Here is a 22,838-nt window from a genome sequence, read left to right as displayed (position 1 = left end):
TTCAAGAAAATTGCTTCATTATGTTCATTTCCTTTATAGCTGTTGCCTTTACTCCCTCAAGAGCCAAAATATGAATGCATCTAGCACACAACTGACTTGACCAGACTGAGTATCTGTCTCACCTGTCAAATCCATCTACTGTACTGATACAAAGAAGTGATCTAAAATGGACTTGGAATCAAGGCGATGACAGTAGAGGTATCGCAAAAAAAAAAGCAATGGGGAGGCTGTAGAATAGGAGAGCTTATGTGAGAAGAGGGCATTGATTTAAGAGGAGAGAATCAAGAGAATTTGAGATGGAGATCATAATCCTTGAGGATGTGGAATCAGACACTCGGAGCCTGAGAGGGCAAGATATCTTGGGAAAAAATCTGTAATAGGACGGTAGACAATGGTTTGAAAATGGAGAGATAAGGGAAGTGAAACAGAGTGAAGCATTTAAAGGAGGACAAGGTGCCAAGGAAATGGGAGAAGATGCCAACATGTGAGTGAGTCAGGACAAGGGCCATCCCATTAGGATACAGCTTGGTCAGGGTTGGCAGTGAAAAGTATAGGCTGGAACAGGGTTTTTAGCAAGGGTGTAATCACCCAGGAGCCAAGTTTTATAGCCAAGCTATCAATAATGAGAATCTAGAGTACGGTCATGGGAAAGAATTAGTGGGGATAGCTTGGTTTGCAAGTTAGAAAACATTTTGGAAAGAAATGGCAGTGGGACAGTGAATATTCACCCACTGACAGAGTCTAGGTACAATAGTTTATACTAGGGTTGATGGTATGAACTTCTCTTTAGTTAAGTTAAAAAGGATAGAGAGATTTTGATCAAGATACAAGTTAAAACAAGTTAAATGTGCACTTACCCATGCAATTATCAAGATGCATAGGGCAACAAGGCACGGACCCAGTAAGTTCCAAAGACCACGGCGGTCTAGTTGCATTGACATGGCAATCAACAAGGAGCCAAGAATAAAAAATACCTTCAATAATGCAAAGAAGAAAAATGTATTGTAAATGTATCATTTCTACAATAAAATATCTAAGACTAATTGTTATTAATGTTAGTTGTTAATTCAATCCCAAGCCACTTGAAGTATGAAGCTAGGCCACCAATACTTTTCTTGATAGGTTTATTCAAAATGCAGCATTAATGTCTACTTCCTACTTACCAACCCAGTGTTCCAGCAAACTCTCTTTATAAATGCTCCAAGTACTTAATTAAATAATATCCCTCACCGGTGTATCTTAACAATATAATTAATATATCATTAACACTAACCTAAACCATTGATCCAGTTTCAAAAGAATTCCAGTATCAGGACTTTTTTTCTTTGTCCCGGCTTACCCTTGCAGTTTTAAGTATGTTGCAGCCAGTCACTCAGGATAAGTGACATTAAATATTTCAGTAAGAGGACAAAATATATTTTGTTTATGGGAGTTGATTCGCACCACTCTATACCTACTTGTTAGATGGAGCTACCCAAAATAGGATCTGGACTAAGTATTTTCACACCTTTTGCCTTATGTTTCTTTAATCTCTCTGAAGGCAGACTGAGCATGTACTTGGCAAGATGTGGCCAGATACAAGTCAGCAAGTAAGGTAAAGATACAGGGCAGTAGTTACAATCAGACTAATGAATTTCAATCGACATAAACTATCAATGCATAATTATACAAAAAAGACACGTTTCCCCACATCCACCTCAAAATCAGTGGATTGTTTTACTTGACTTAAACTACATAGCTTCTAGGTAAACTTTTGATCCAAGGAAAGCTCTCAACTTAAGGGGGAAAAAAATCCAACAGCTATCACATCCTCCTAGTCCAAAGCTGTACAGGTTAGGTGGATTGACCATGCTAAATTGCCCATTAGTGTCCCAGGATGTGTAGGTTAGGAGGATTAGCAGGGTACATACTCAGAATCTCAGAAACCCTACAGCACAGAAAGAGGCCATTCAGCCCATCGAGTCTGCACCGACCACAATCCCACCCAGGCCCTATCCCCATATCCTTACATATTTACCCACTAATCCCTCTAACCTACACATCCCAGGACACTAAGGGCAATTTTAGCATGGCCAATCAACCTAACCCGCACATCTTTGGACTGTGGGAGGAAACCGGAGCACCCGGAGGAAACCCACGCAGACACGAGGAGAATGTGCAAACTCCACACAGACAGTGACCCAAGACGGGAATCGAACCCAGGTCCCTGGAGCTGTGAAGCAGCAGTGCTAACCACTGTGCTACCGTGCCGCCCTGTAACATGGAGTTACAGGGATAGGGCCTGGGTGGGATGCTCTGTTGGAGAGTTGGTGCAGACTCGATGGGCCGAATGGCCTCCTTCTGCACCATAGGAATTTTATGATTCTATTTCAAAAACCAACACTTGTTCTAATTCCTCGACTTGTTCATGGTCAGAAATGAAGTACTGCCAGATCCTTCAGGTGAGCAGCTCCAACAATGTACGAGTAGTTTATTAGTTACCAATACAAGCTTAACAAACTTTTCATTAGTCAAAGTCCATGGGAAAACAATCCCACTTATTATCACTTTAAATTCTTATGTGCTCAGAGATTCTTTAAAAAAATAACAGATCAAAAGCATTACGCTTTAAAACATTAACAGTAACTCGACATTGAAGATACATCTATGGAAAAATGGTCAAAAAAGTCCCGAAACAATCCCTATGAAAAGGAATCACTAATACTTACATATTTAAGGAGAGATTTTAACCTCGCCATACACAGAATTGTAACCCATACAGATACAACTGAGCCAAGGAAATCACAGTACTGAAGTGTATCATATTCCATAATGCACATGACAGCAATTCCTGGTTGATCACATGCATGATAAAACTGTAAGGAATAATTTTTTATATGGTCACTTAATTGCTGATTAATATTTGCCAGACTAAAAATATACTTTAAATGGCAGTTTCTTCACAGTATTTTTTATTTTCATGTAATATAGAACACAGGTACAATAGCTTTGTTGACATGGTCCTACACTGTAAATCCAGAATTACATATTCAAATTCTACCACGACAAGTGGATGAATTTGGTAGTTTCTAAGCTAGTAACCAAAAAGTGACCATGGGAGCTGGTACACTGTCATAGAAAAATCGCATTGCTTCATCGATGAATGGAACCAAACATTTCTACCTGGTCTGACTCTTCCTGCCTAATATATGAAAATGCCAGGCAAGATCCACTAGTCCATTGAGCTGCAATGCTAAGTGCATCACAATCCAGACATTCCCCATACTATAGAGTTCCCAAATCTATTTTGATGTATTCCTGGGCTTTCTCCCTTTTCCTCGCTTGTTTAAACCTGTCAGAATTTGTAACTTTTACAGCTCTGTCAGGACACCGATCTGAAATGTTCACAGATACTGCCTGACCTGCTGAGTATTCCCAGCATTTTCTGTTCATATAAGAGATTTCCAGCATCCACAGTATTTTGTCTTCATATTAATTACATCCTCCTGCACAGGCACAGAAAGCTTCCTTCGATTTAAATGCCAACATTACAAATCTTTAATATTTCATTAACTTTACATTAGTATAGTCATGCTTTTTGAATTCAGAGCAGCCTCATTAACAGAAGACAAAAAGAGTTCACAACAGCCCATGAACTTAGCTGAATAAAGGGGAAGATCATGCCACTTCATACTGGACCCTTTTCGCATTTGATATTAGGAAATAAGTATGATTTAAAATTACATTTTTAAAATTGAAAATTGAGATTTAAATCAGAAAACTCAGTTATTAAATGCCACTACTTCACGGTATCAATTATAGAAATGTTGTAACTGCAAGAGCAGGTCAAAGGTTGTGTGTTCTGCAACAAGTAACACTTCCTGACTTCTCAAAATCTTAGCAACATCGACACAGCATAAGTCGGGAGTATGATGGAATACTCTCCACTTGCCTGAATGAGCGCAGCTCCAGCAATACTCAAAAAACTTGACATTATCCAGGACAAAGCAGTCCACTTGACTGGCACCCCATTCACTGCCTTAATCAGTCACTCCCTGCGTTCACTAGTGCACTATCTACAAGATGCCCATTTCAGCAACTCACTTGATGGTACCTTCTAAACCAGTGATCTTGACCAACTAGCAGAACAAGGACAGCAGACACATGAGAACAACACCGCAAAATTCCCTCCAACTCGTACACTACTTTGACTTGGAAATAAGCTACCGTTCCTTTATCCTCACTGGGTCAAAGTTCTGGATAATCAACAGCACTTGGGTTTATCTACACCGTACAGACTGCAGTTCAAAACAGCGGTTTACCACGTTCTCAAGGACAATTAAGGACAGTAAATGCTTGCCTTGCTCGTGATGCCCACATTCCATGAGCAATTAGAAAAAAAATTGGGATAATATATTTATTGATGGGTATTATTTTTACAAAGGGCAAATATCAGACAGAAGCTGGTTACCAGAGGCAATGTCTAGTTTCCCTAGGAATGGCTTACTATATAATCTTGTCACAATAAAGACAACCTTTAAACAAATCATATTGAACAAGTTCATCAAATGGAGATTAAGATGTTATTAACAGTGAGGTACTCTAGTGCTCTTCAGTTTACCGTTGAGAAAAACATGGTGAAGATGTACACAGAAGCCTCTACAAAGTAATAGCGATGAACAGCAATCACAATCGGTGGGATGAACATGAGATTACTCAAGGTTAACAAGAGTGTTGCCAGCAATTGCTTTCCATATGACTGGGCATTGGTATCATCCGTACAGCTCCATCCGTTCCAGCCTAAGCAATTTACAAATGAGAAAAGTCAGGGGCAATGCACTAACAAAGTGTCTATAGATAGACAAGTGTTTTAAAACAATATAAAAATTATAACTTCATATGAAGTTTCATAATTATAATATACATGACACACCAGAGCCATTTAAAAGTATTGCATTACCACTCACTGTCATAGATTTAAATCTAGTGTCGATAGCTAATAGGCCCAAATGTCACTGGTCAGTTACAATAGTAATAATTTCTACATTATTTGTGAAGTATGCATTATATATGATTTGGTGTATATAATATGGACAGAGAAACAGATAGGAAGCCTTCTTTACAGGGTAATTGGTGAGCAATACTAGCAAATAGGTATATTGCCGTAGCTTCTTGTTGCTGTGCTACTTTAACCATCTGCACAATCCATGCAGTGGCAATGATTTTAAATGAAATGCAACACTGGAATTTGAATTCAAACTTCTAGTTAAGAATTCAATATTATCACTGGAGCTACATATAGCTCTCCCTTCCCCATCCCAACCTCTCCATCAAAGTTTCACTTTCCCTAATAGTTGAAGCATAATCAAAGCAGGATCGAGCACACACCCAGTAGTTTTTTTTTCGGAATAGAATGAGAAGCAAAATTTAATTAATAATTTTGCACTGGTAAAAATGGTGACTTCTCCAATTTTATCCTGTATCAATATGAACAAATTCTGTACCTCTTTAGAAAACAGAGTGAAGAGTCAACTAGGATAAGAGAACTTACTGGTAGGGTTAACATTTTACTAGTTTGAGGTATTTTGACTATATATCTTGGACAGGAAGCTTCATGGTCAATGTCTCTTTAAAATAAGGTACAGTGGTGTCGCAAAACCTGCAGCCTCACAGCCGAGGCCATGCCACATTTCAGATCTTGACAGATTTTGGGTCAGGCAGTTCAGACCAACACAAGTCGGCTGAGGTCAAGGGTCGCTCAGAATGCAAGAATACGTCAACACACAAGCGGCAAAGTGGATAACTAGTCTGGTACCACACCATACCAATGCACCACAGTCGAATTATCCAGGTGAGTTAGTTTTTAAAAATATTACTCAATTATAATTGATGCTAGGCACATTCTAAGAATGCCCAGTTTTCAGACAATTCTTGTTTTTGGAAGCCAGATTTGAGATGCTGCACTGCGCAAATTTAGATTCCTTTAATATCAAGTTATAAGCCAATTATAAACTAAGATTCTAACACACGGAACAAAAATGGAATACAAATCGGAGTACAACTTGAAAATAAGCATTTAATAATGGAACATACAATCTCAGTTCTAAAGTCCATAGAAAGAGCAAGTTCCACTTTCAGACAGAGGATGGCCATGAAACTGCTGCTCCAAGTTGACTGCAGCTTTTAACTGCAAGATCAGTGACACACTCCCTCCTCTTGTACAGTCAGACCTACCTGCTTTGCAAACACATGCAGCATAAAGATATCCATGAGTTTGAAGAAGTCTGCACTCTCCATATACACCACAATCCCCAATACAGGGGCTCAAAACAGTTGATACAATTACCCGAGCAGTAACCTTCCCACAGGTTTGATTGCTGAAAGACAAGGAAACTGATTAATATTTTCATTTACTACTGATTGTACAGAAATTATTTTTCAATGATAATATTTTAGAAAGAGGAGTCATGGAGAACAGCAAGAGTCATGTTGCAGTACCAAACAGGATTATTAAAATATGAAACTTAATACAGGATCAGTGGCGTCCCAGTTTGTGAGCACCAAGTCCCAGAATCGTCAGTTTTCTTTCAACTCCTCCAGCTACCAACTTGCATCATGATATTCTGTGTTTACTGGCCTGAAAAATGTAGTTCACGTGCCTCAGCATTTTTAAGGCCCAATTTAGATGTCCTTCAAGCATTTCTCGAATATAAAAATTCAAGTCTCTCCTCATAATTTTAAGGGTCCATTGAAAACAGAAGTGCTTTCCTTGTGTTTTGGCAAATAGTTGCATTTCAACCAATCCCACCACAACAGATTTACGATTTATTTACCTGATTTGTTACTTCTGGGACCAAGCGGTTCACAAACTTGACTGCCACACCTACCCACAGATCAGTGGGCATTTTAAAAGTAACTCATTTAATTAAGCGATTTAAAGTCTCAGGACATGAGGGGCCCTGACAAATGTACACCTATTTTTTGATTAAACTGTTGACAGAGCCTTACATTGAATAGACACAAGGTGTATGATTGAAAAAAAAACCCACAATTAACACAAGAATTAGCAGTAGGTCATTCAGCCTCTGGAGCCTGCTTCACCATAAGATCATTGTTAATCTAATTGTGGCCTCAACTCCACTTTCCTGTCTGTTCCCCTTTAAACCTGGCTCCCCTTATTGCTCAAAAATCTAAATCAACCTTGAACATATTCAATGACCTTGCCTCCACTGCTCTCTGGGGAAGAAAATTCCACAGATTAATGACCCTCAGAGGAAAGAAATTTTCATCTTAGTCTTAAATGGGAGACTCTAATTTTTAAACAATAGCCCTTAGTCCTAGACTCCCTGACAAGGTGAAGAATCCTCACAGCATGTACCCTCTCAAAGCCCCCTCAGAATCTTATCCGTTTCAATAAGATCACCTCTCATTCTTCTAAACTCCAATGGGTATAGGTCCAACCTGCTCAACCTTTCCTCCTCAGATAACCCTTTCATCCCAGGATGAAAGTTGACTTAGCTTTCTCTGAACTGCTTCTAATGCAATTAAAGGAAGGAGACCAAAACTGTTTATGATGCGTGCTCATTAAGGCCCTATATATCTGTAGCAACACTTACTTTTATACTCGATTTGCTTGTAATAAATGTCAACATTTTGTTTGCCTCCCTGATTACTCACTGTACCTGCATACAATCTTTTAGTGATTCAAGTTCACCCAGATCCCCTTCTGCAGTCTCTCTCCGTTTAAATAATATTCTATTTTTCTAAACTTTCAACCAAAGTGGACAAGTCCACGTTTTCCCAAATCATACGCCATCTGCCAAATTTTTGCCCACACACTTAACCTATCTAAAACCCTTAGTAGCCTGTATGTCCCCTTGACAACTTACTTTGCTATCTAATTATCTTGGTGTGACCAAATAATTCTGCTTCTAAATATTTACTGGAAAATAACTATTCATTGAATACTTCAAAAATTTTGTACATAATCAAATTAACTTCCATTTGTCACTCCTCTGCCTTATTGCAATGCTAGCCTGTGCCAGAAGGTGCACAGGACTGACACCTCAGTGCAATATTGCACTGTTGGAGGTACCATTTTTTTGGATTAATCTTTTAAACAGAAGCCCTATCAATCCTCCGAGGTGGGCATTTAATATCCCATAGATCAAAGAGTCTTTACACAAAGGTTGATGATTGGGCCCATCAAATCCATGCTAGCTCTCTGCAGAGCAATCCCAGTCAATCTCATTCCTGTGCTCTTTCCCCTCTGCCCAGCAAATTTATTTTCATTAAATGCTCTTCAACTTCTTTTTTGAAATTATTAATCGTCCCCTCTTCCATTATTCCCATAGTCAGTAAGTTCAAGGTCATTACCACTAAGATCAGGGGAGTTACTCTGGTCAACATTCAATTATCACTCAATACCACCAAAAGCAGATTATCTAGTAAATTTATTTCATTGATTCTTGCAGCCCTGTTGCTGTGTGAAAATAGCAGGCACATTTCTCTACATCACAACAGCAATTACACTTCAAAAGTTCTGGTAAAGCTCTTTGGGACATCCTCAGGTCTACAGAGAAACTATACAAAATAAATGTTGAGTTTTATTACTCTATGGTGGCAGGGACCTTATACATTTTTGGACAAATTTATTCAACCCACCTTTGAAACAAACATACACATCATTCGAATACTCTATTGCAATGCAAGTCAATCTGATTTTAAATGAATTATTTCATTAGTAACAATGGCCTCACCCTTTATCATTGAGGCATAGGATTTGCAAGGTGAGGTACCAACGGTCATTTTCTGGATAAGGAACATTGAGAGAGCTTGATAATATTGAAGAATTCATTTTAAGCAGGTATCCCCAAGATAAAGCTTTGAATAGAAAAACATACATTAAAAAGCATAAAAACAGAATGTGAAAAAAGGCAGTCTTAAATATATACATTTAAACAATAAAAAAAAATCGAAGGGTGGACCAATTGAATTTTGTCCTTAAAAATAATATTTTTTTCCTCCCAAAAAATTATTCCTCGTCTGTTTGATCTTCACAGCAACAAGTATCATTATATAAAAGTAATGCACGAGCTGGAACCCTGTAGATTGAATGTATTAGACTAGCTTCGAGCACTGCCGTAATAAAACACTCAGCACTCTGAGGGATTCATTCGATATTTTACGAAAATATCCAAACTGTTTCAGGTAGGTCACCTGTTTGAACAGACAAGTCTCTATTTTTGCACAGGAACACCACAGAAAGCAGCAAGAAATTAGGAAAAACCAAGTACACAAAGATATTAAAATAAGTCAGATAGAAGTTTCATACTCATGGGGATTCTTTAAAGCTGATTTTGCAAAGAGCTACTAAAAAAACTGTCCAATTTAATATTTAATTTATATTGCCTCTCCGTACATGTATTGGCTTTCCATATTCAAAGAGTGAATTGAAATTATCGTTCTGGCTTGTTGAAATAAATATCTAGTTCGAGATCCTGCTAGTCTGAAAAGATTCCAGAATCTGAATTCTCAGATGTACACCCACCATACCCATCGAAAGGAGCTCTATGTAAATTCTGTAATCCAACTGCAACCTGCATTTTGTTGGGATTCGAAGATTCCATGAGTCTTATTATGAGCACCGGACAGAGAGCTTGGAGAGGGTATTCTCCTGAACTGAACTTCAGTGATATGTTCTACCTGCAGAATGTAAAAACTAAGCTAAAACTGGCCCAAGATAATTGCTTCAACCAATGATAAACTCTGGCTACCACAAATGCAAAATACTGCGAATGCTGGAAAACTGAAATAAAACCAGTACGGGCTGGAAATAGTCAGCACCTCAAGCAGCATCTATAGAGAGAAAGAGTTAATGCTTCAAAGTCAATGACCTTTCATCAGAGCTGAAACAAAGTTTAAAAACATAGCAGATTTTAAGCTAGTGCAAAGACAAAAAAAGGTGCATGTGGGTAGGATCCATAGAGGGGAAGAAGAAAGGTAAAGCCTGTTACAGGCAGGAGACATTAAATGACAAAATAGATGATGGCACGAGCAGAGACACAGCAATGGGACAAGTAAAGAAGTGAAAGGTTGGTTTGGAGGAGGTATGAATGGCAGTAGCAGAATCATTACTAACATCTGTTGTCAAATAAAATGGGTAAGGCGGTTATGATCTGAAATTGTGGAACTCTGTGTTGAGGCTGGGAGACTGTAAAGTAGTCCCTGGCTTTACCCCCCTGAGGGCAGCACTCAATTGAATCCACATTGGGTGTGGACGATGTGGCCACCTGTTCTAGAAATGAAAGATGAGGGACAGCCCAGTTAAAGTTTATTTATTAGTCACAAGTAGGCTTACATTAACACTGCAATGGAGTTATTGTGAAAATCCCCTAGTCGCCACACTCCGGCACCTGTTCAGGTACACGGAGGGAGAATTTAGCACGGCCACTGCACATGACCAGCATGGGATTTTATAAACGAAGTACAATAATAAAAGGAACCAACTCAAAGCAGATGTAAACCTGAAAAGAGATTGCTAGAACTTTCACACAGCTTTACTTATTCTTTTAGGTTGATTTTCAATGAAAGTCAAATGCACAGTAAAATTACTACAAATTCAAAACTGAAGTATGAAAGTGCATTGGATAATTTCCAGAATTTCACTGCATTTGTGAACTAATGTGTACCTTCTCTGCAGTTTACCGAATTGACATTCAAGGACATCACAGGAGACCCAGCACTTAAACAGGCAAACACGGTTGCATTTTCATTGGATAATGAAGTCTAAAAGATTGAAAACAAATTTCTTACTCATCCCTCAATAACAAACCATCTATTTCTTTACAGAACAAAAGAATAACAGCTGGAAATATGTCCTGGTACTTTCAAATTCTAACTACTGAACAAGGCCAATCGCAAAAAATAGATATTAGCCACAACGTATGGAGGAACGCAGTTAAAGGATGTCACTGATATATATAATTATTCAAAACCGGGCAAGGAAACTCAGATCATTACGTCAAAGTTTGCTGACGAAAGTACCAGAGGACATAAATAGGGATGAGTAAAAAAATAAATCAAGAACAGATGGAAAACATTTTTACATGAAACCTTTCAACTAACAAGGTAGTTAACAACATTGAGATTACTCAAACGATAATTAAATGCTGTCAGAGAGCAAGTTCATTTGAAAACTAAGCTCCAATGGGTCAAATGGTGTTTAAGCAATCCTGATTTTTTTTCCCAACACATCCCAAATGATATTTGACATACTATTAATTTGGTACTAATTTTTCTGAAAGGGTAAGCTTCCAATTTTAATTTTGTACACAGGAAAGATTTTAAAAGTATTGCATTTTCGTCCCAGTATCAAGTCTGAACTGATCTACAGTTGAGCAGTTGTTAAACTTGCGGTCAGATAAAACCCATTTAAAATTACTAGCTTTTTCTCCAGCATAAAGCAAAGAACTCTGGATGTTGGAAATCTAAAATAGAGATAGAAATACAAATGCTGGTACTGATGAAGGTTCGGAATCCAAAACTTGCCTTTCATCTCCAAGATACTGCCTGACCTGATGAGTGTGCCAAACATTTTTTGTTTCGTTTCTGACTTCCAGCACTCAGTTTGTGAAATTATCAATGATTCAAATATCAATTTTCAATCTCAATAAAATATAAAACTCAGTGTGGATTTGTAAGGTGTTTTGAAAAAGTGCAAGACATCACAATTGAAATGCTACAAAATGCAAGTTTAAGCCCAAATTGATTCAAACTGTAAAGGTGATGCATGTGACACCAAGTAAACAGACTACAAAAACTAGCCAAATATTGCTCAAGGGAAGAGATGGGTAAAAGTTTTATACAGCCATTTAGATTAGTAAACCAACAGTTAACTGGAACCAATGGGCCAAGTTGTTAAAAGTGCAAGGTGATAATATTGGAGTAAGGTAAACAGAGCATCGGGTAGCTGAGTGAGTAAGCAATGGACTGTGCATCACCTTAACTAATCAGACTCTGAAATTGTGAAAGTAACAGCACACAAGGACTGAGAAAATGGTAAATTAGACTGGGTGAATTTAATGTCAAATCAGTTGCAGAAAGATAAATAATGGGAGGGAAAGAACAATTAGAGTGAGAGAGAAATAGAAACTAAATAAAAAACCTTAAAAAGCTTAAATAATAATTAAAACCAAAAAAAATTAGATTCCACACTTGTAAGAGTTCTATTTAGTGTTCGAGAGGGTGACAAGTACATACTTAAGAATTACTTAGATTGAAATTGACTTTATTTTCCGTGGCAAGTTTAGTTCATAACTACCACGCTAATAATCAACTTCACGAGGTTTAATGCATTTCACTGAGGCAGACAGCAAGATGTAGTTTTTCGCAAAGCTAACGGCACAATGGTGCAACTTGACGTGCAACTTTTAGATATTTCTGCTTTACTGCATACATCTGGTCCCACATCTGAAATTGCTGCACAGTTTTACATACAAATAATAGCGCCATTAGCAGCCATGTTAGCTTGACTGTAAATTATGGCTCAATAAATGTCTCTCTCCCATCCCTCCATTTCCTGTGCTCAGGAACATCTAACTTTAAATAAATAAGTTACGCAATTTCTCAGGCGCTCTGTAGTGAGACATATATGGTAGAAGTTTCCAAAATTCAGGGGAACTAAAGAAAATAGTAGAATCCAACCATTAAAAGGCATTGATCCAAATGCATCAACTGGTCCAAAATCAAAGTTTCAGCTAAATTAGCCTGATACAACACCTCAAGAGTGTAATCCAGGGAAGATACCTCACAACAAATATAAAACTATACCTTATTTAACTGTAAATTCAACATGATGGTTCCACCATTGTCCCTTCCTGTATTCAAGTTCAGCGGAAGAATTATCGGGTATTCAGAGGTGACTGGTACATCTGGTCCATTCAAAACATAAAATCTCACAGAAACAACATCCACAGCTTCTCGAAGGACAGGTTGATCACGAAAACATGATTTGCCACCGTTATTCGGTTCAGTTATATTTGGTTTTATGTACACTCCCAACATATCCAGGTCTTTCGTGGCTGTACCATTGCTTGACAGAGTGAAGTTATTAAACATAGCAAGTAGGGATCCAGCATCGACAGGTATGCACACTGCAAGAAACAAAACATTCAAAAGCTTGTACTCAAATGTCTTTGGAAAATATAGTCAATATTACCCAGAGGAGTATTGCAGACATTACATCTATAACAATTACATCTAGTGTGTTTTGAAAAATTAAACTGCAAAAAAAAGCTCCTTACATGGACCATAAGAGGACAGGCCACAACTAATTAATCTGCAGTTCAACACTAACGGAATGCAAAAGCAAAGTGAGGATCAATTGGGTTATTAAAAGATGAATCATCGATTCCTCATGTGCAATTAGGTTATTGGTAGGTGCTCAAACTCTATTTTAATAAATGATAGTAAGGAGGGATTATGGTGCTCAATTGGGCAAGAACTGATATTCTACCACAGTCCCGAAACATTCCTCAGTTGTATCATTGCAGGATATACTAAATGACGTCTAAATAGTTCCTCACAAAGACACAAAGTTAAATATTAGGAAGAATCATTTTCATCCCCAACCTAACCCGGTCACAAATTCCATAACCCTGCTAATGATTCCATCAGTTTCCCAGGCATTCCCTCAAATTGAACCAATTGTTGACATCCTACTGAGCATGCTTTTCCTAAAAAAAAAACCTACTTTCACAACTTTTCACGGAACATGCAGAGGCAACCCACCATTGGCCAGTGGCAGGATCTTCTGGTCCCGCCACTGTCAACAGGGTTTCCCGCTGAATGTACCCCTCACCACCAGGGAACCCGCAGAGGGGGGAGCGCCATCAACTGGACCGGAAGATCCCGCCAGTGCGAACAACCAGAATTCATCCACCTCCAGCTTCACAGTCATGCTATTGTTACACCCAGATTCAACTATTTCAATGCTCTCTTTCATCCTCACTTCCATCATCATTCGATGTACAGTTCAGTACATCTGATAGAGTGGTCCCACTCACCAAGTCTTTCTCACTAATAACTCTTCTAAACCCAATGCTTCTAATTTAATGTTCATGTCCTTATTTTCAGGTTGTGCTTCTTTTATATCTCCAAGAAGCCCAACAGACTTGCAAAGGACACTCCAAAACATAGAGCGATTAATTTCACTAATCCTGGCATTTCTTCCCTCAGCCTTATCACTGTTGGGTGGACTTCCAGCCACTTTAGCACCCCCTGACTTGCCAAAGCCTGTCCACAATCTACAAGGCACAAGTCTGGAGCATGGTGGAATACTCTCCCTTTGCCTGGATAAGTGCAGCTTCAACAACTCAAGAAGCTGAAAAACATCTAGGACAAAGCAACCGTCTTGATTGGCACTATAATATTCATTTCCTCCACCACCCAACAGACAGTGGTAGCAGTGTGTGCCAGCTACAAGATGCACTGCAGCAACTCACCAAGGCTCCTTCAACAACATCTTCCAAACCTGTGACCTCTACCACCTAGAATGAAAGGCAGGAGATGCATGGGAACACCAGCAGCTGCATGCTCCTCTTCAAGCAACACACCATACCAACTTGGAAGATGCTTTTCCTTCACTGTAGCTGGGTCAAAATCCTGGAACTCCTTCCCTAACAGCACAGCAGGTGTACCTACACCACATGGACTTGTAGCAGTTCAAGAAGGTAGCTCATCATCATCTTAAGGGCAGTTAGGGATGGCAATAAATGCTGGCCTCGCCATCGATGCCCACATCCCAAGAGAAAATATTTAACATGGACCTCAGCCTCTGGAATTCCCTCCCCTTACACTCTGTAACACACCCTCCCCCCCCCCCCCCCCCCACCCCCAGTCCACTGTAAAACCCAATTCTCATTCAAGATTTTGTTCATCGTCTAGGCTTTCTGTCCTTTGGTTAGGCACATTTTATTTCTCCCAAGAAATCTGAAATGTCTACATTATATAATACAATATACAGTTATTGAGGACTAGGTGATGCAGTGGGTTAGATACTTGTGTTTCACATCTGTACATTTTAAATCCAGTGAAAACTGTTGCTGGCTGCAAAAGTCCTGTGTGAAATGCAGTCTCGGTGCACAGTCGGCGATCATCTTTTAAGGTTGGATTGAGCACAGCAGTTTGTTGTGCCAGAGTGATAGGGCCTTCACTCAGATTTATTATGTTATATATTAATTGGAACTGCAGACGAGAAGGTGCTCAATTTTCTATTATTAGCATTCGGTACCTCATTAACACAGAATTGATTAAAAACTGAACACACCTGTTAAATAAGCTTCAATCTCAAAGGAGATGATCCAGTCAGTGTTGCTACTTTCAACAGTGAGTTGCAACCATTTCATCCACGGCGGAGAATCCAGTATTTTTCTGCATACCATACTTTCACTGCAATTTACAATCTTCAAGTGGGAGTTAGGTAATGCATTTGATCCCATTAAAAGGAGGACAGGACAAGGCTCCACTGGCCGGTTGTTGACAGCACAGTTTTTAAGATGAATGACCATTTCCACAGTGTGTTCAGGAACAAAAATTCTGAGGAAAGCCAAAGCAGATTTTGTATGTGTGTACAACTTAATACATTTTAAATAGTCACCCTAAGGATTCTAACTGGCACTTACTTCAAGTGTGAAACCTGATCAGTGGGAGAAAGAATCAGCTTAAATGAAGTATTTGGTTCGAGAACAGGCACATTAATCAATCGCTGAACAAGCATCTGAGGCTGAAATATGTAGGAGCACTTAGACGAGAAGCCCTGCGAGAAAAATCAAATGAATATATCTGTTATCTGACGTCTTTGCACATCAATAATTACGTGCATTTTAACAGGCATCATAGTGTACTAATAGGCTACTGAACTGGTGATCCTAAGTCCTGGACTAATATCCAGAGAGTATGGGCTCAAAGAACTGGAAATAAAAAGGAAATGTTATTGACCATGAAGCTCTCAGATTTCTTTTAAAGAAGAAACCTTGCCAGTCTGGCCTTGGTGTAACTCTAGTGCCACGCCAATGTGGTTGACTCTTAACTGCCTTCCGAAATGGACAAGCAAACCACTGTCACATTTTCAGCGCAACCAAGGATGGACATTAAATGCAAGTTGTGTCAACATCACACTTTAAAAAAAAATAAAACTAGAAAGAATTGTTGTGCAGGATCAGCAAATATATTTTGGTGCTAGAAAAGTTACACAAGTGCTCAGTTTCGAACATGAAATGTTCGACTGAAGGTGGACAAGTCCCCGAGCCCGGATGGAATGCATCCCAGGGTACTGAATGAAATGTCAGAGGTAATAGCGGATGCGTTAGTGGTTATTTATCAAAGTTCGTTGGATTCTGGGGTAGTGTCGGCGGATTGGAAAACGGCTAATGTTACGCCACTGTTTAAAAAAGGAAATAGACAAAAGGCGGGTAACTACAGGCTGGTTAGCTTAATGTCTGTAGTTGGGAAAATGCTGGAATCCATCATTAAAGAAGAAATAGCAGGCCATCTGGATAAGAACTTGTTGGATTTTTATGAAGATGTGACTAGTGCGGTGGACAGAGGGGAACCGGTGGGTGTGGTGTTTTTGGATTTCCAAAAGGCGTTTGGTAAGGTGCCTCACAAAAGGTTGCTGAAGAAGATTGGGTCACACAGAGTTGGGGGTAGGGTGTTAGCGTGGATTGAGGATTGGCTATCCGACAGGAAGCAGAGAGTCGGAATAAATGGGTGCTTTTCTGGTTGGCAGATGGTAACTAGTGGCGTGCCGCAGGGATCGGTACTGGGGCCTCAACTATTTATATAGATGATCTGGAGGAGGGGATTGAGTGTAGGGTAACAAAGTTTGCAGACGACACAAAGATAAGTGGAAAAGTGAATCGTGTGGAGGGCGTAGATGGTCTGCAGAGAGATTTGGACAGGCTGAGTGAGTGGGCGAGGATCTGGCAGATGGAGTATAATGTTGACAAATGCGAGGTTATTCACTTTGGAGGAAATAATAGCAAATTGGATTATCTAAATGGAAAAGAATTACAACATGCTACTGTGCAAAGGGACCTGGGGGTCCTTGTGCATGAGACGCAAAAACCTGCAGGTGCAGCAGGTGATCGGGAAGGCAAATGGGATGTTGGCCTATATCGCAAGGGGGATAGAATATAAAAGCAGAGATGTCTTGCTGCATCTGTACAGGGCATTGGTGAGGCCGCAGCTGGAATACTGCGTGCATTTTTGGTCCCCTTATTTGCGGAAGGATATATTGGCCTTGGAGGGAGTGCAGAGAAAGTTCACCAGGTTGGTACCAGAGATGAGGGGTGTTGATTATGAGGAGAGACTGAGCAGATTGGGTTTGTATTCGTTGGAATTTAGAAGGCTGAGGGGGGATCTTATAGAGACCTATAAGATAATGAAGGGGCTGGATAGGGTAGAGGTGGAGAGATTCTTTCCACTTAGAAAGGAAGCTAGAACTAGAGGGCACAGCCTCAAAATAAAGGGGGGTCAGTTTAGGACAGAGTTGAGGAGGAACTTCTTCTCTCAGAGGGTGGTGAATCTCTGCCCACTGAAGTGGTGGAGGCTACCTCGTTGAATATGTTTAAATCACGGATAGATGGATTCCTGATCGGTAAGGGAATTAGGGGTTATAGGGATCAGGCGGGTAAGTGGAACTGATCCACTTCAGATCAGCCAATGATCTTATTGAATGGTGGGGCAGGCTCGAAGGGCTAGATGGCCTACTCCTGCTCCTATTTCTTATGTTATGTTCTTATATTACAAAGTAATGGCAAAAAAAGTACAGAATGAAACGTTATACTGGCATAAGTTATTAAATAGGCCATTGCTGAAGAAATGTGTTGTGGCGAATCAATGTTTCACAACTGCAATCCTCAAAGTCAGAAGAGTGCTCAGTCACTACGAGCATGTGCCTAAAGACCTTAGCTACAAGAAGAAAGGGAAGAAAACACAAATTCTAATGCCAAAACTCAATGCAGAAAGAAATCATTTTAAGAGAAGTGTTAGTGAGGAACCCACAAGCAATGATGCATAAAATATTTTTAAAGTAATGCAAGAAAGCGCATCATTCCAAGAGTTAATTTTAACACAAAGATTTTCAGACAAGAGTTCTCCAACGTTTAGCACATTGTATACTATACCTTTACTTCAATTTTACCATCATCTTTTGGTAGGTGTGCAGCTATAAACCAGTCACCCGAAACAGGGTTGGAAATATTTAAAAAAGTATTAGTCTGGGCTGTGGACATCAGTGGGATAGTGAGGTTGAATGAAGGAAGAACAACTGTGTTTGTTCCAAACTTGGTTTGTAACGGATTGATTACTGGAGGGGCGCCTGCCCGAAAATGGCTGTTGAAAAAGTGGAGAGTAAATCAGATCAAAAAAGAGTCATGCAAGATATAACAAGAGATTATCTGTATTTGCCTGTACCCTTTGACTACAGAGCATAATTTTTTAAAATATATTAAGCTATATGGACAATGTAGTGATCAGAAATTTCTAGGCTGTTGCCTCAAATTTGTGACCTATGCAATAGCTAATTAAGCACATCATGAATTGCTTTCTGAATCTATTTGAATTTTTTGATTATACTTAATGATTGCTGAGCAATTCGTTCCATTTAAAATAAATGGAAGTTTAAATTCAAGTTCATAAAAGCCCACGTACACAGTGATGTTAGTATTTTGGCACTCTGGTCCCTTTCCTTTCGAGGCTTGCAAAATCCACCTCAACAGCACAGTATTCTCCGGCACTCGGAAGACAAACAGACGTGCATTTCCATACCAGCTGTATAAGGAAAGTTTCTGAGGAGTCTGAGCATAATATTCAGATATGTAGGTTGGACCTGATAAAACAAAGTAAATATATTATATACATGGGTAATTACAATTTCAAATATACAGATATACAAAACAGTCTTAAACAAAGGGTTTTCCAGTAAGAGGAAGGTAAGATAACTGGAAGAAAAAAATCTTTTGTTTCTTCATAATTTAGAGCAAAGGGCTTGAGGATTTTCCAGAAATCAGGACTATAAACTGAATGGCAAAGAGGCAGATTTGAAGCTGGTCTGAATCAAATAGGAATAACTGGGGTAAAAGCACTAACACATCTGACTGATTGATTCAAGAGCTGGAAAGGGGAAGAAGATATCTGAAAGTGTTAATGAGAAAATTATGGTAGCAATGAGTGGAAAATCTTAAACCCTTGCAAAATGTAGTTTTCAGAAATGATCACAAAGTAAATAGCTAAGAGGGAAATAAATACAAGAAAAGGTTTAAGTAAATCCAGCATAAGACGCAGCTTGTGAAAGGGGAAGGGGTTTGGGGAACAGGCAATGTAGTTAGTCACTGGAAACATTCTAAAGGTAAAAAACACATTTTCAGACAGCCTCAAGCTTTGCTTTCAGCTTCAGAACTTCACCAATCTTGGAATAGACTGCAAACTATACACAGAATTCCAGAACATCATGCCACATTATAGCTATAGTGCTGTCTGCAGTAAGGCCAGTATTAGAAGGACCAGGGAATTGGGAATGCTCTGAAGCTTTTCTCAATTATTTTTTAAAGATATTGTAAAATCAATATTTTACACCTCATGGTGTGAACACAGCATGTGCATAATCTAACTAGATGTCTAGGTAGAGAAAACAGGGACTTCACACCATCAAAACAGATAGCATTTATTGACACCGCAACACTAAGGGAGAGCACTTCATGCTTTTGTGCAGTTGCAGTATTGACAGCCTATACAGCAACATTCTGCCAAAATGAATTTTGAAGCTACCTCCTTATTCTTTAAAGTTAAAATAAGAAGCAAAAATAGAAGCATTGGGAGAAATAAGAGTACAGTGGGAATTAGACTTAAAAGTAAATGATTAAGTAAGAATTTAAAGATCGATAACAAATCCATCTTGGAACAAATCCAGTTCGACCTTGGAACTGGTACTGGCAAATAGGGATCTCAATCAACCCTGCCCCAGACTGTCAATTTATAATCTTATGAGTTTGTAAAAGTCAAAATGTACTTTGAACAAATTATGCTTTAAGAAAAAAAAATCTGTCGCCCAAAATGGGGCTTGAAACCACAATGTTGAGATGAAGAGCGTCATTATCCACCAACTGAATTAGGTCTACGCAGAAACTCCCAGCACAGGGTCTTTCCAACTTGTTCCCCAACTTTATAATGCTTTACGCACTTCATGGTTAGAGAAATTAACTATTTGCCATTTAGATATCTTTATGCATTTGTTTGGTGCTCAAAGTGGTAAAAGCAACTGTTTTGTTTTCATTTGTTCAGATCAGAGATTACACGGTGATGTAGTTGTGCAGTTGAGGTGTGGGAAGAACCAAATTTCAAACCAAAATACCGAACAAATCAGATGAAAAAAATAGTTTAACACCTAGCTGTTGACATTCTATTTGTAGTTAGAGTTTCAGTGTTAAGCTGGCTCGGGAATAAAATGGCACACACCTATCAGCTTGGTGGGAAAACCTGTGCCGCAATGCGGGCCAAGCATGCATTATGACATTTTTACAGTCAATGAATACTATTGGTGCGTGTTTACATTATAATTTTGAAAAGACAGGAGCCAATTTGAACACAAAAATCCCAAAACAGCATAACTAATGATGGTCAGATGATAAATTCTTGTGATGTTAGCTGAGGGATAAGTATTGGTCAGGATATGAGGTCTTCTTCAAAATAGTTTCACAAAATATTTTATGCCCATCCCTAGCATCTGAAATGAGGGAAGGCTCCTCTGACAGTGCAGCATTCCCTCAGCATTGCATGAGATTAACAACCTTCAAATTGTGCTCAAGTTTTGGAGCAGGGCTTCAAGCCACAATCCACTGGCTCAGAAGAATGCTAGCCCTGGGCCATGGCTCATCTCCAAGTTCCCCTCCAAATAACACACACTCATCCTGACTTAGAATCAGGGGAACCACAGAAAAGGTATGACACAGGAGGAGGACATTCAGCCCATCAAATTTCCAGGAATACCATTGCTGATAGCATTGTGGGAATACTTTCACCTCTTGGACTGCAATGGTACAAAATGGTGGCAATTATCAATGAGCAATATTTTCTCACCTTACCAACACCACTCATACCAAAATAATGATGTTTGTCTTTAATCATTCATTCTAAAAGTAAAAATCAACATTTCCCACCAAACAAATGCAAAATCCCAAGGATGAATCTGAATCTGCTCAAATCAATGCTTTTCGAAATAATTAGGGAGTGCGTCTCTCAGATTAACCAAATTCATGTATCCAGCCACTGTCTATGCCAGTGTTGTGAAAATTCTCCCAGGTCAACAAGAGCAAGAACTTCCGACATTATTATATAAAATATAGGTAGGGGAGGTCTGTTCTGCCCATTTCCTTGGGAGAGAGGGAGAAAATGAAACAAAGAGTGGTCAAATGATGAATGCATCCATCTGATCCATGGGGGTTTGATAAATAAATAGAGGTTTATGACGAAAGCTGGTTATTCTAGGGAGATAAGTACACAATTTCAGGCCCAAACAACTACCCGAGTTGCTTAGTGCGCACAGTGAAGCAACTAAGTAAAAGAACTGTTTTATTCATCCAAAAGTACATAATAAAATAAACACCTAGTAGACAAACCCTATATCACTGCTCAACAATAAGATCTGAGCTTCAGATTTCAAAGATGCAAATTTCAGAGCTCCTTATTATTTCAGTTTAATTAGATTCATAACTCAAGAAAGATCTTTCAATTTTTAAAAAGGTACTGGCATTGCCACTGGTCTAGTAATCGAGGTAATGCTCTGGGGACCTGGGTTTAAATCCCACCACAACAGATGGTGAAATTTAATAAAAATCTGGAATTAAAAGTCTAATGATAACCATTAAACCATTGTCAATTGTTGTTAAAAACCCATCTGGTTCACTAATGTCATTTAGGAAAGGAAATCTACCACCTTTACCTGGTCTGGCCTACATGTGACTCCAAACCCACAGCAATATGGTTGACTGATAAATACCCTCTGAAATGGCCTCACAAGCCATTCAGTTCAAGGACAATAAGGATGGGAAATAAATGGAGGCCTAGCTAGTAACACCCACATCCCTCGGAACGAATCTAATAATGGGCTATCTAAACAATTAACAAAAGCAAGAAGAAAACTAAAAACATATTTTAACATTTAGAAATTTAGTCAAGCTATATGAAACTTTTAGCATTATTAAATAAAACTTGCCAAAGCAATTAGGATAATAGGTTTTCATTCAGGTTGAATAATGATCTTACTAGTGAGAGAAATGTATTCGCCTGACCTGAGCATTAGTGTCCAACATCTCCAATATTGTGCTCGAGGGACTAAGACCTCACCCTGTATAGTTTCTATAAAATATATAGAGAAATGTTCATTGCCATTGCTAAAAATTTAAATCTGAAGACCCAAAATGACTGAATCTATGTCTGTCTGTGACTCTGAACAAAAGAATTGACCTGGCAGTATCAAGGAAAGTCGCCCTGTTATCACTGAAGAGCCACTAACAATCCCCCGTTAGCTGAGAGCTATACAAAGGCCATCTTCATTTCATAACCCAGGATGGCCAACAGGAGTCTGCTTGACTGCCAAGACAAATGGCCCTGCAACCTTCCTTTTAATTCTTAATGGTTGAGACATTTAACAATCTCAGGGACCCAGGCAAGGGATACACATCCTTCATCAAAGAGTGTGGAGAGGTGGGAGTCATGTGACACAAGCTTCTGGAACCAGTAATATCGCCTTGCTGAACTGCAAAGTCTCGGTCTGCTTTTTAAAAAAAAATCTGATGATG

The 22,838-nt window shown here is 39.0% G+C and overlaps 1 protein-coding gene across 2 annotated transcripts in view; it reads right to left on the bottom strand.

Annotated features, from left to right (window-relative positions):
• Nucleotides 1-22,838, bottom strand: part of pgap6 (post-glycosylphosphatidylinositol attachment to proteins 6) — a 37,169-nt gene that overhangs the window by 5,037 nt on the left and 9,294 nt on the right. The window contains exons 2-12 of one of the 2 annotated variants that reach the window (XM_078240415.1): nucleotides 18,694-18,871; nucleotides 18,168-18,375; nucleotides 15,663-15,796; nucleotides 15,308-15,576; nucleotides 12,811-13,133; nucleotides 10,671-10,767; nucleotides 8,739-8,862; nucleotides 6,214-6,356; nucleotides 4,601-4,779; nucleotides 2,709-2,855; nucleotides 858-974 (exon numbers count right to left, since the gene is read on the bottom strand). In XM_078240415.1, the coding sequence (XP_078096541.1) occupies nucleotides 858-974; nucleotides 2,709-2,855; nucleotides 4,601-4,779; nucleotides 6,214-6,356; nucleotides 8,739-8,862; nucleotides 10,671-10,767; nucleotides 12,811-13,133; nucleotides 15,308-15,576; nucleotides 15,663-15,796; nucleotides 18,168-18,375; nucleotides 18,694-18,871 (1,919 nt within the window). Of the gene's footprint in view, nucleotides 1-857; nucleotides 975-2,708; nucleotides 2,856-4,600; nucleotides 4,780-6,213; nucleotides 6,357-8,738; nucleotides 8,863-10,670; nucleotides 10,768-12,810; nucleotides 13,134-15,307; nucleotides 15,577-15,662; nucleotides 15,797-18,167; nucleotides 18,376-18,693; nucleotides 18,872-22,838 lie in introns of those variants that run through there. The other variant, XM_078240416.1, reaches the window with a different exon arrangement.

The sequence above is a fragment of the Mustelus asterias genome, chromosome 23 (assembly GCF_964213995.1).
Source record: "Mustelus asterias chromosome 23, sMusAst1.hap1.1, whole genome shotgun sequence".
Taxonomy (NCBI): Eukaryota; Metazoa; Chordata; class Chondrichthyes; order Carcharhiniformes; family Triakidae; genus Mustelus; species Mustelus asterias.
This window is presented reverse-complemented; position numbering and strand designations above follow the sequence as displayed.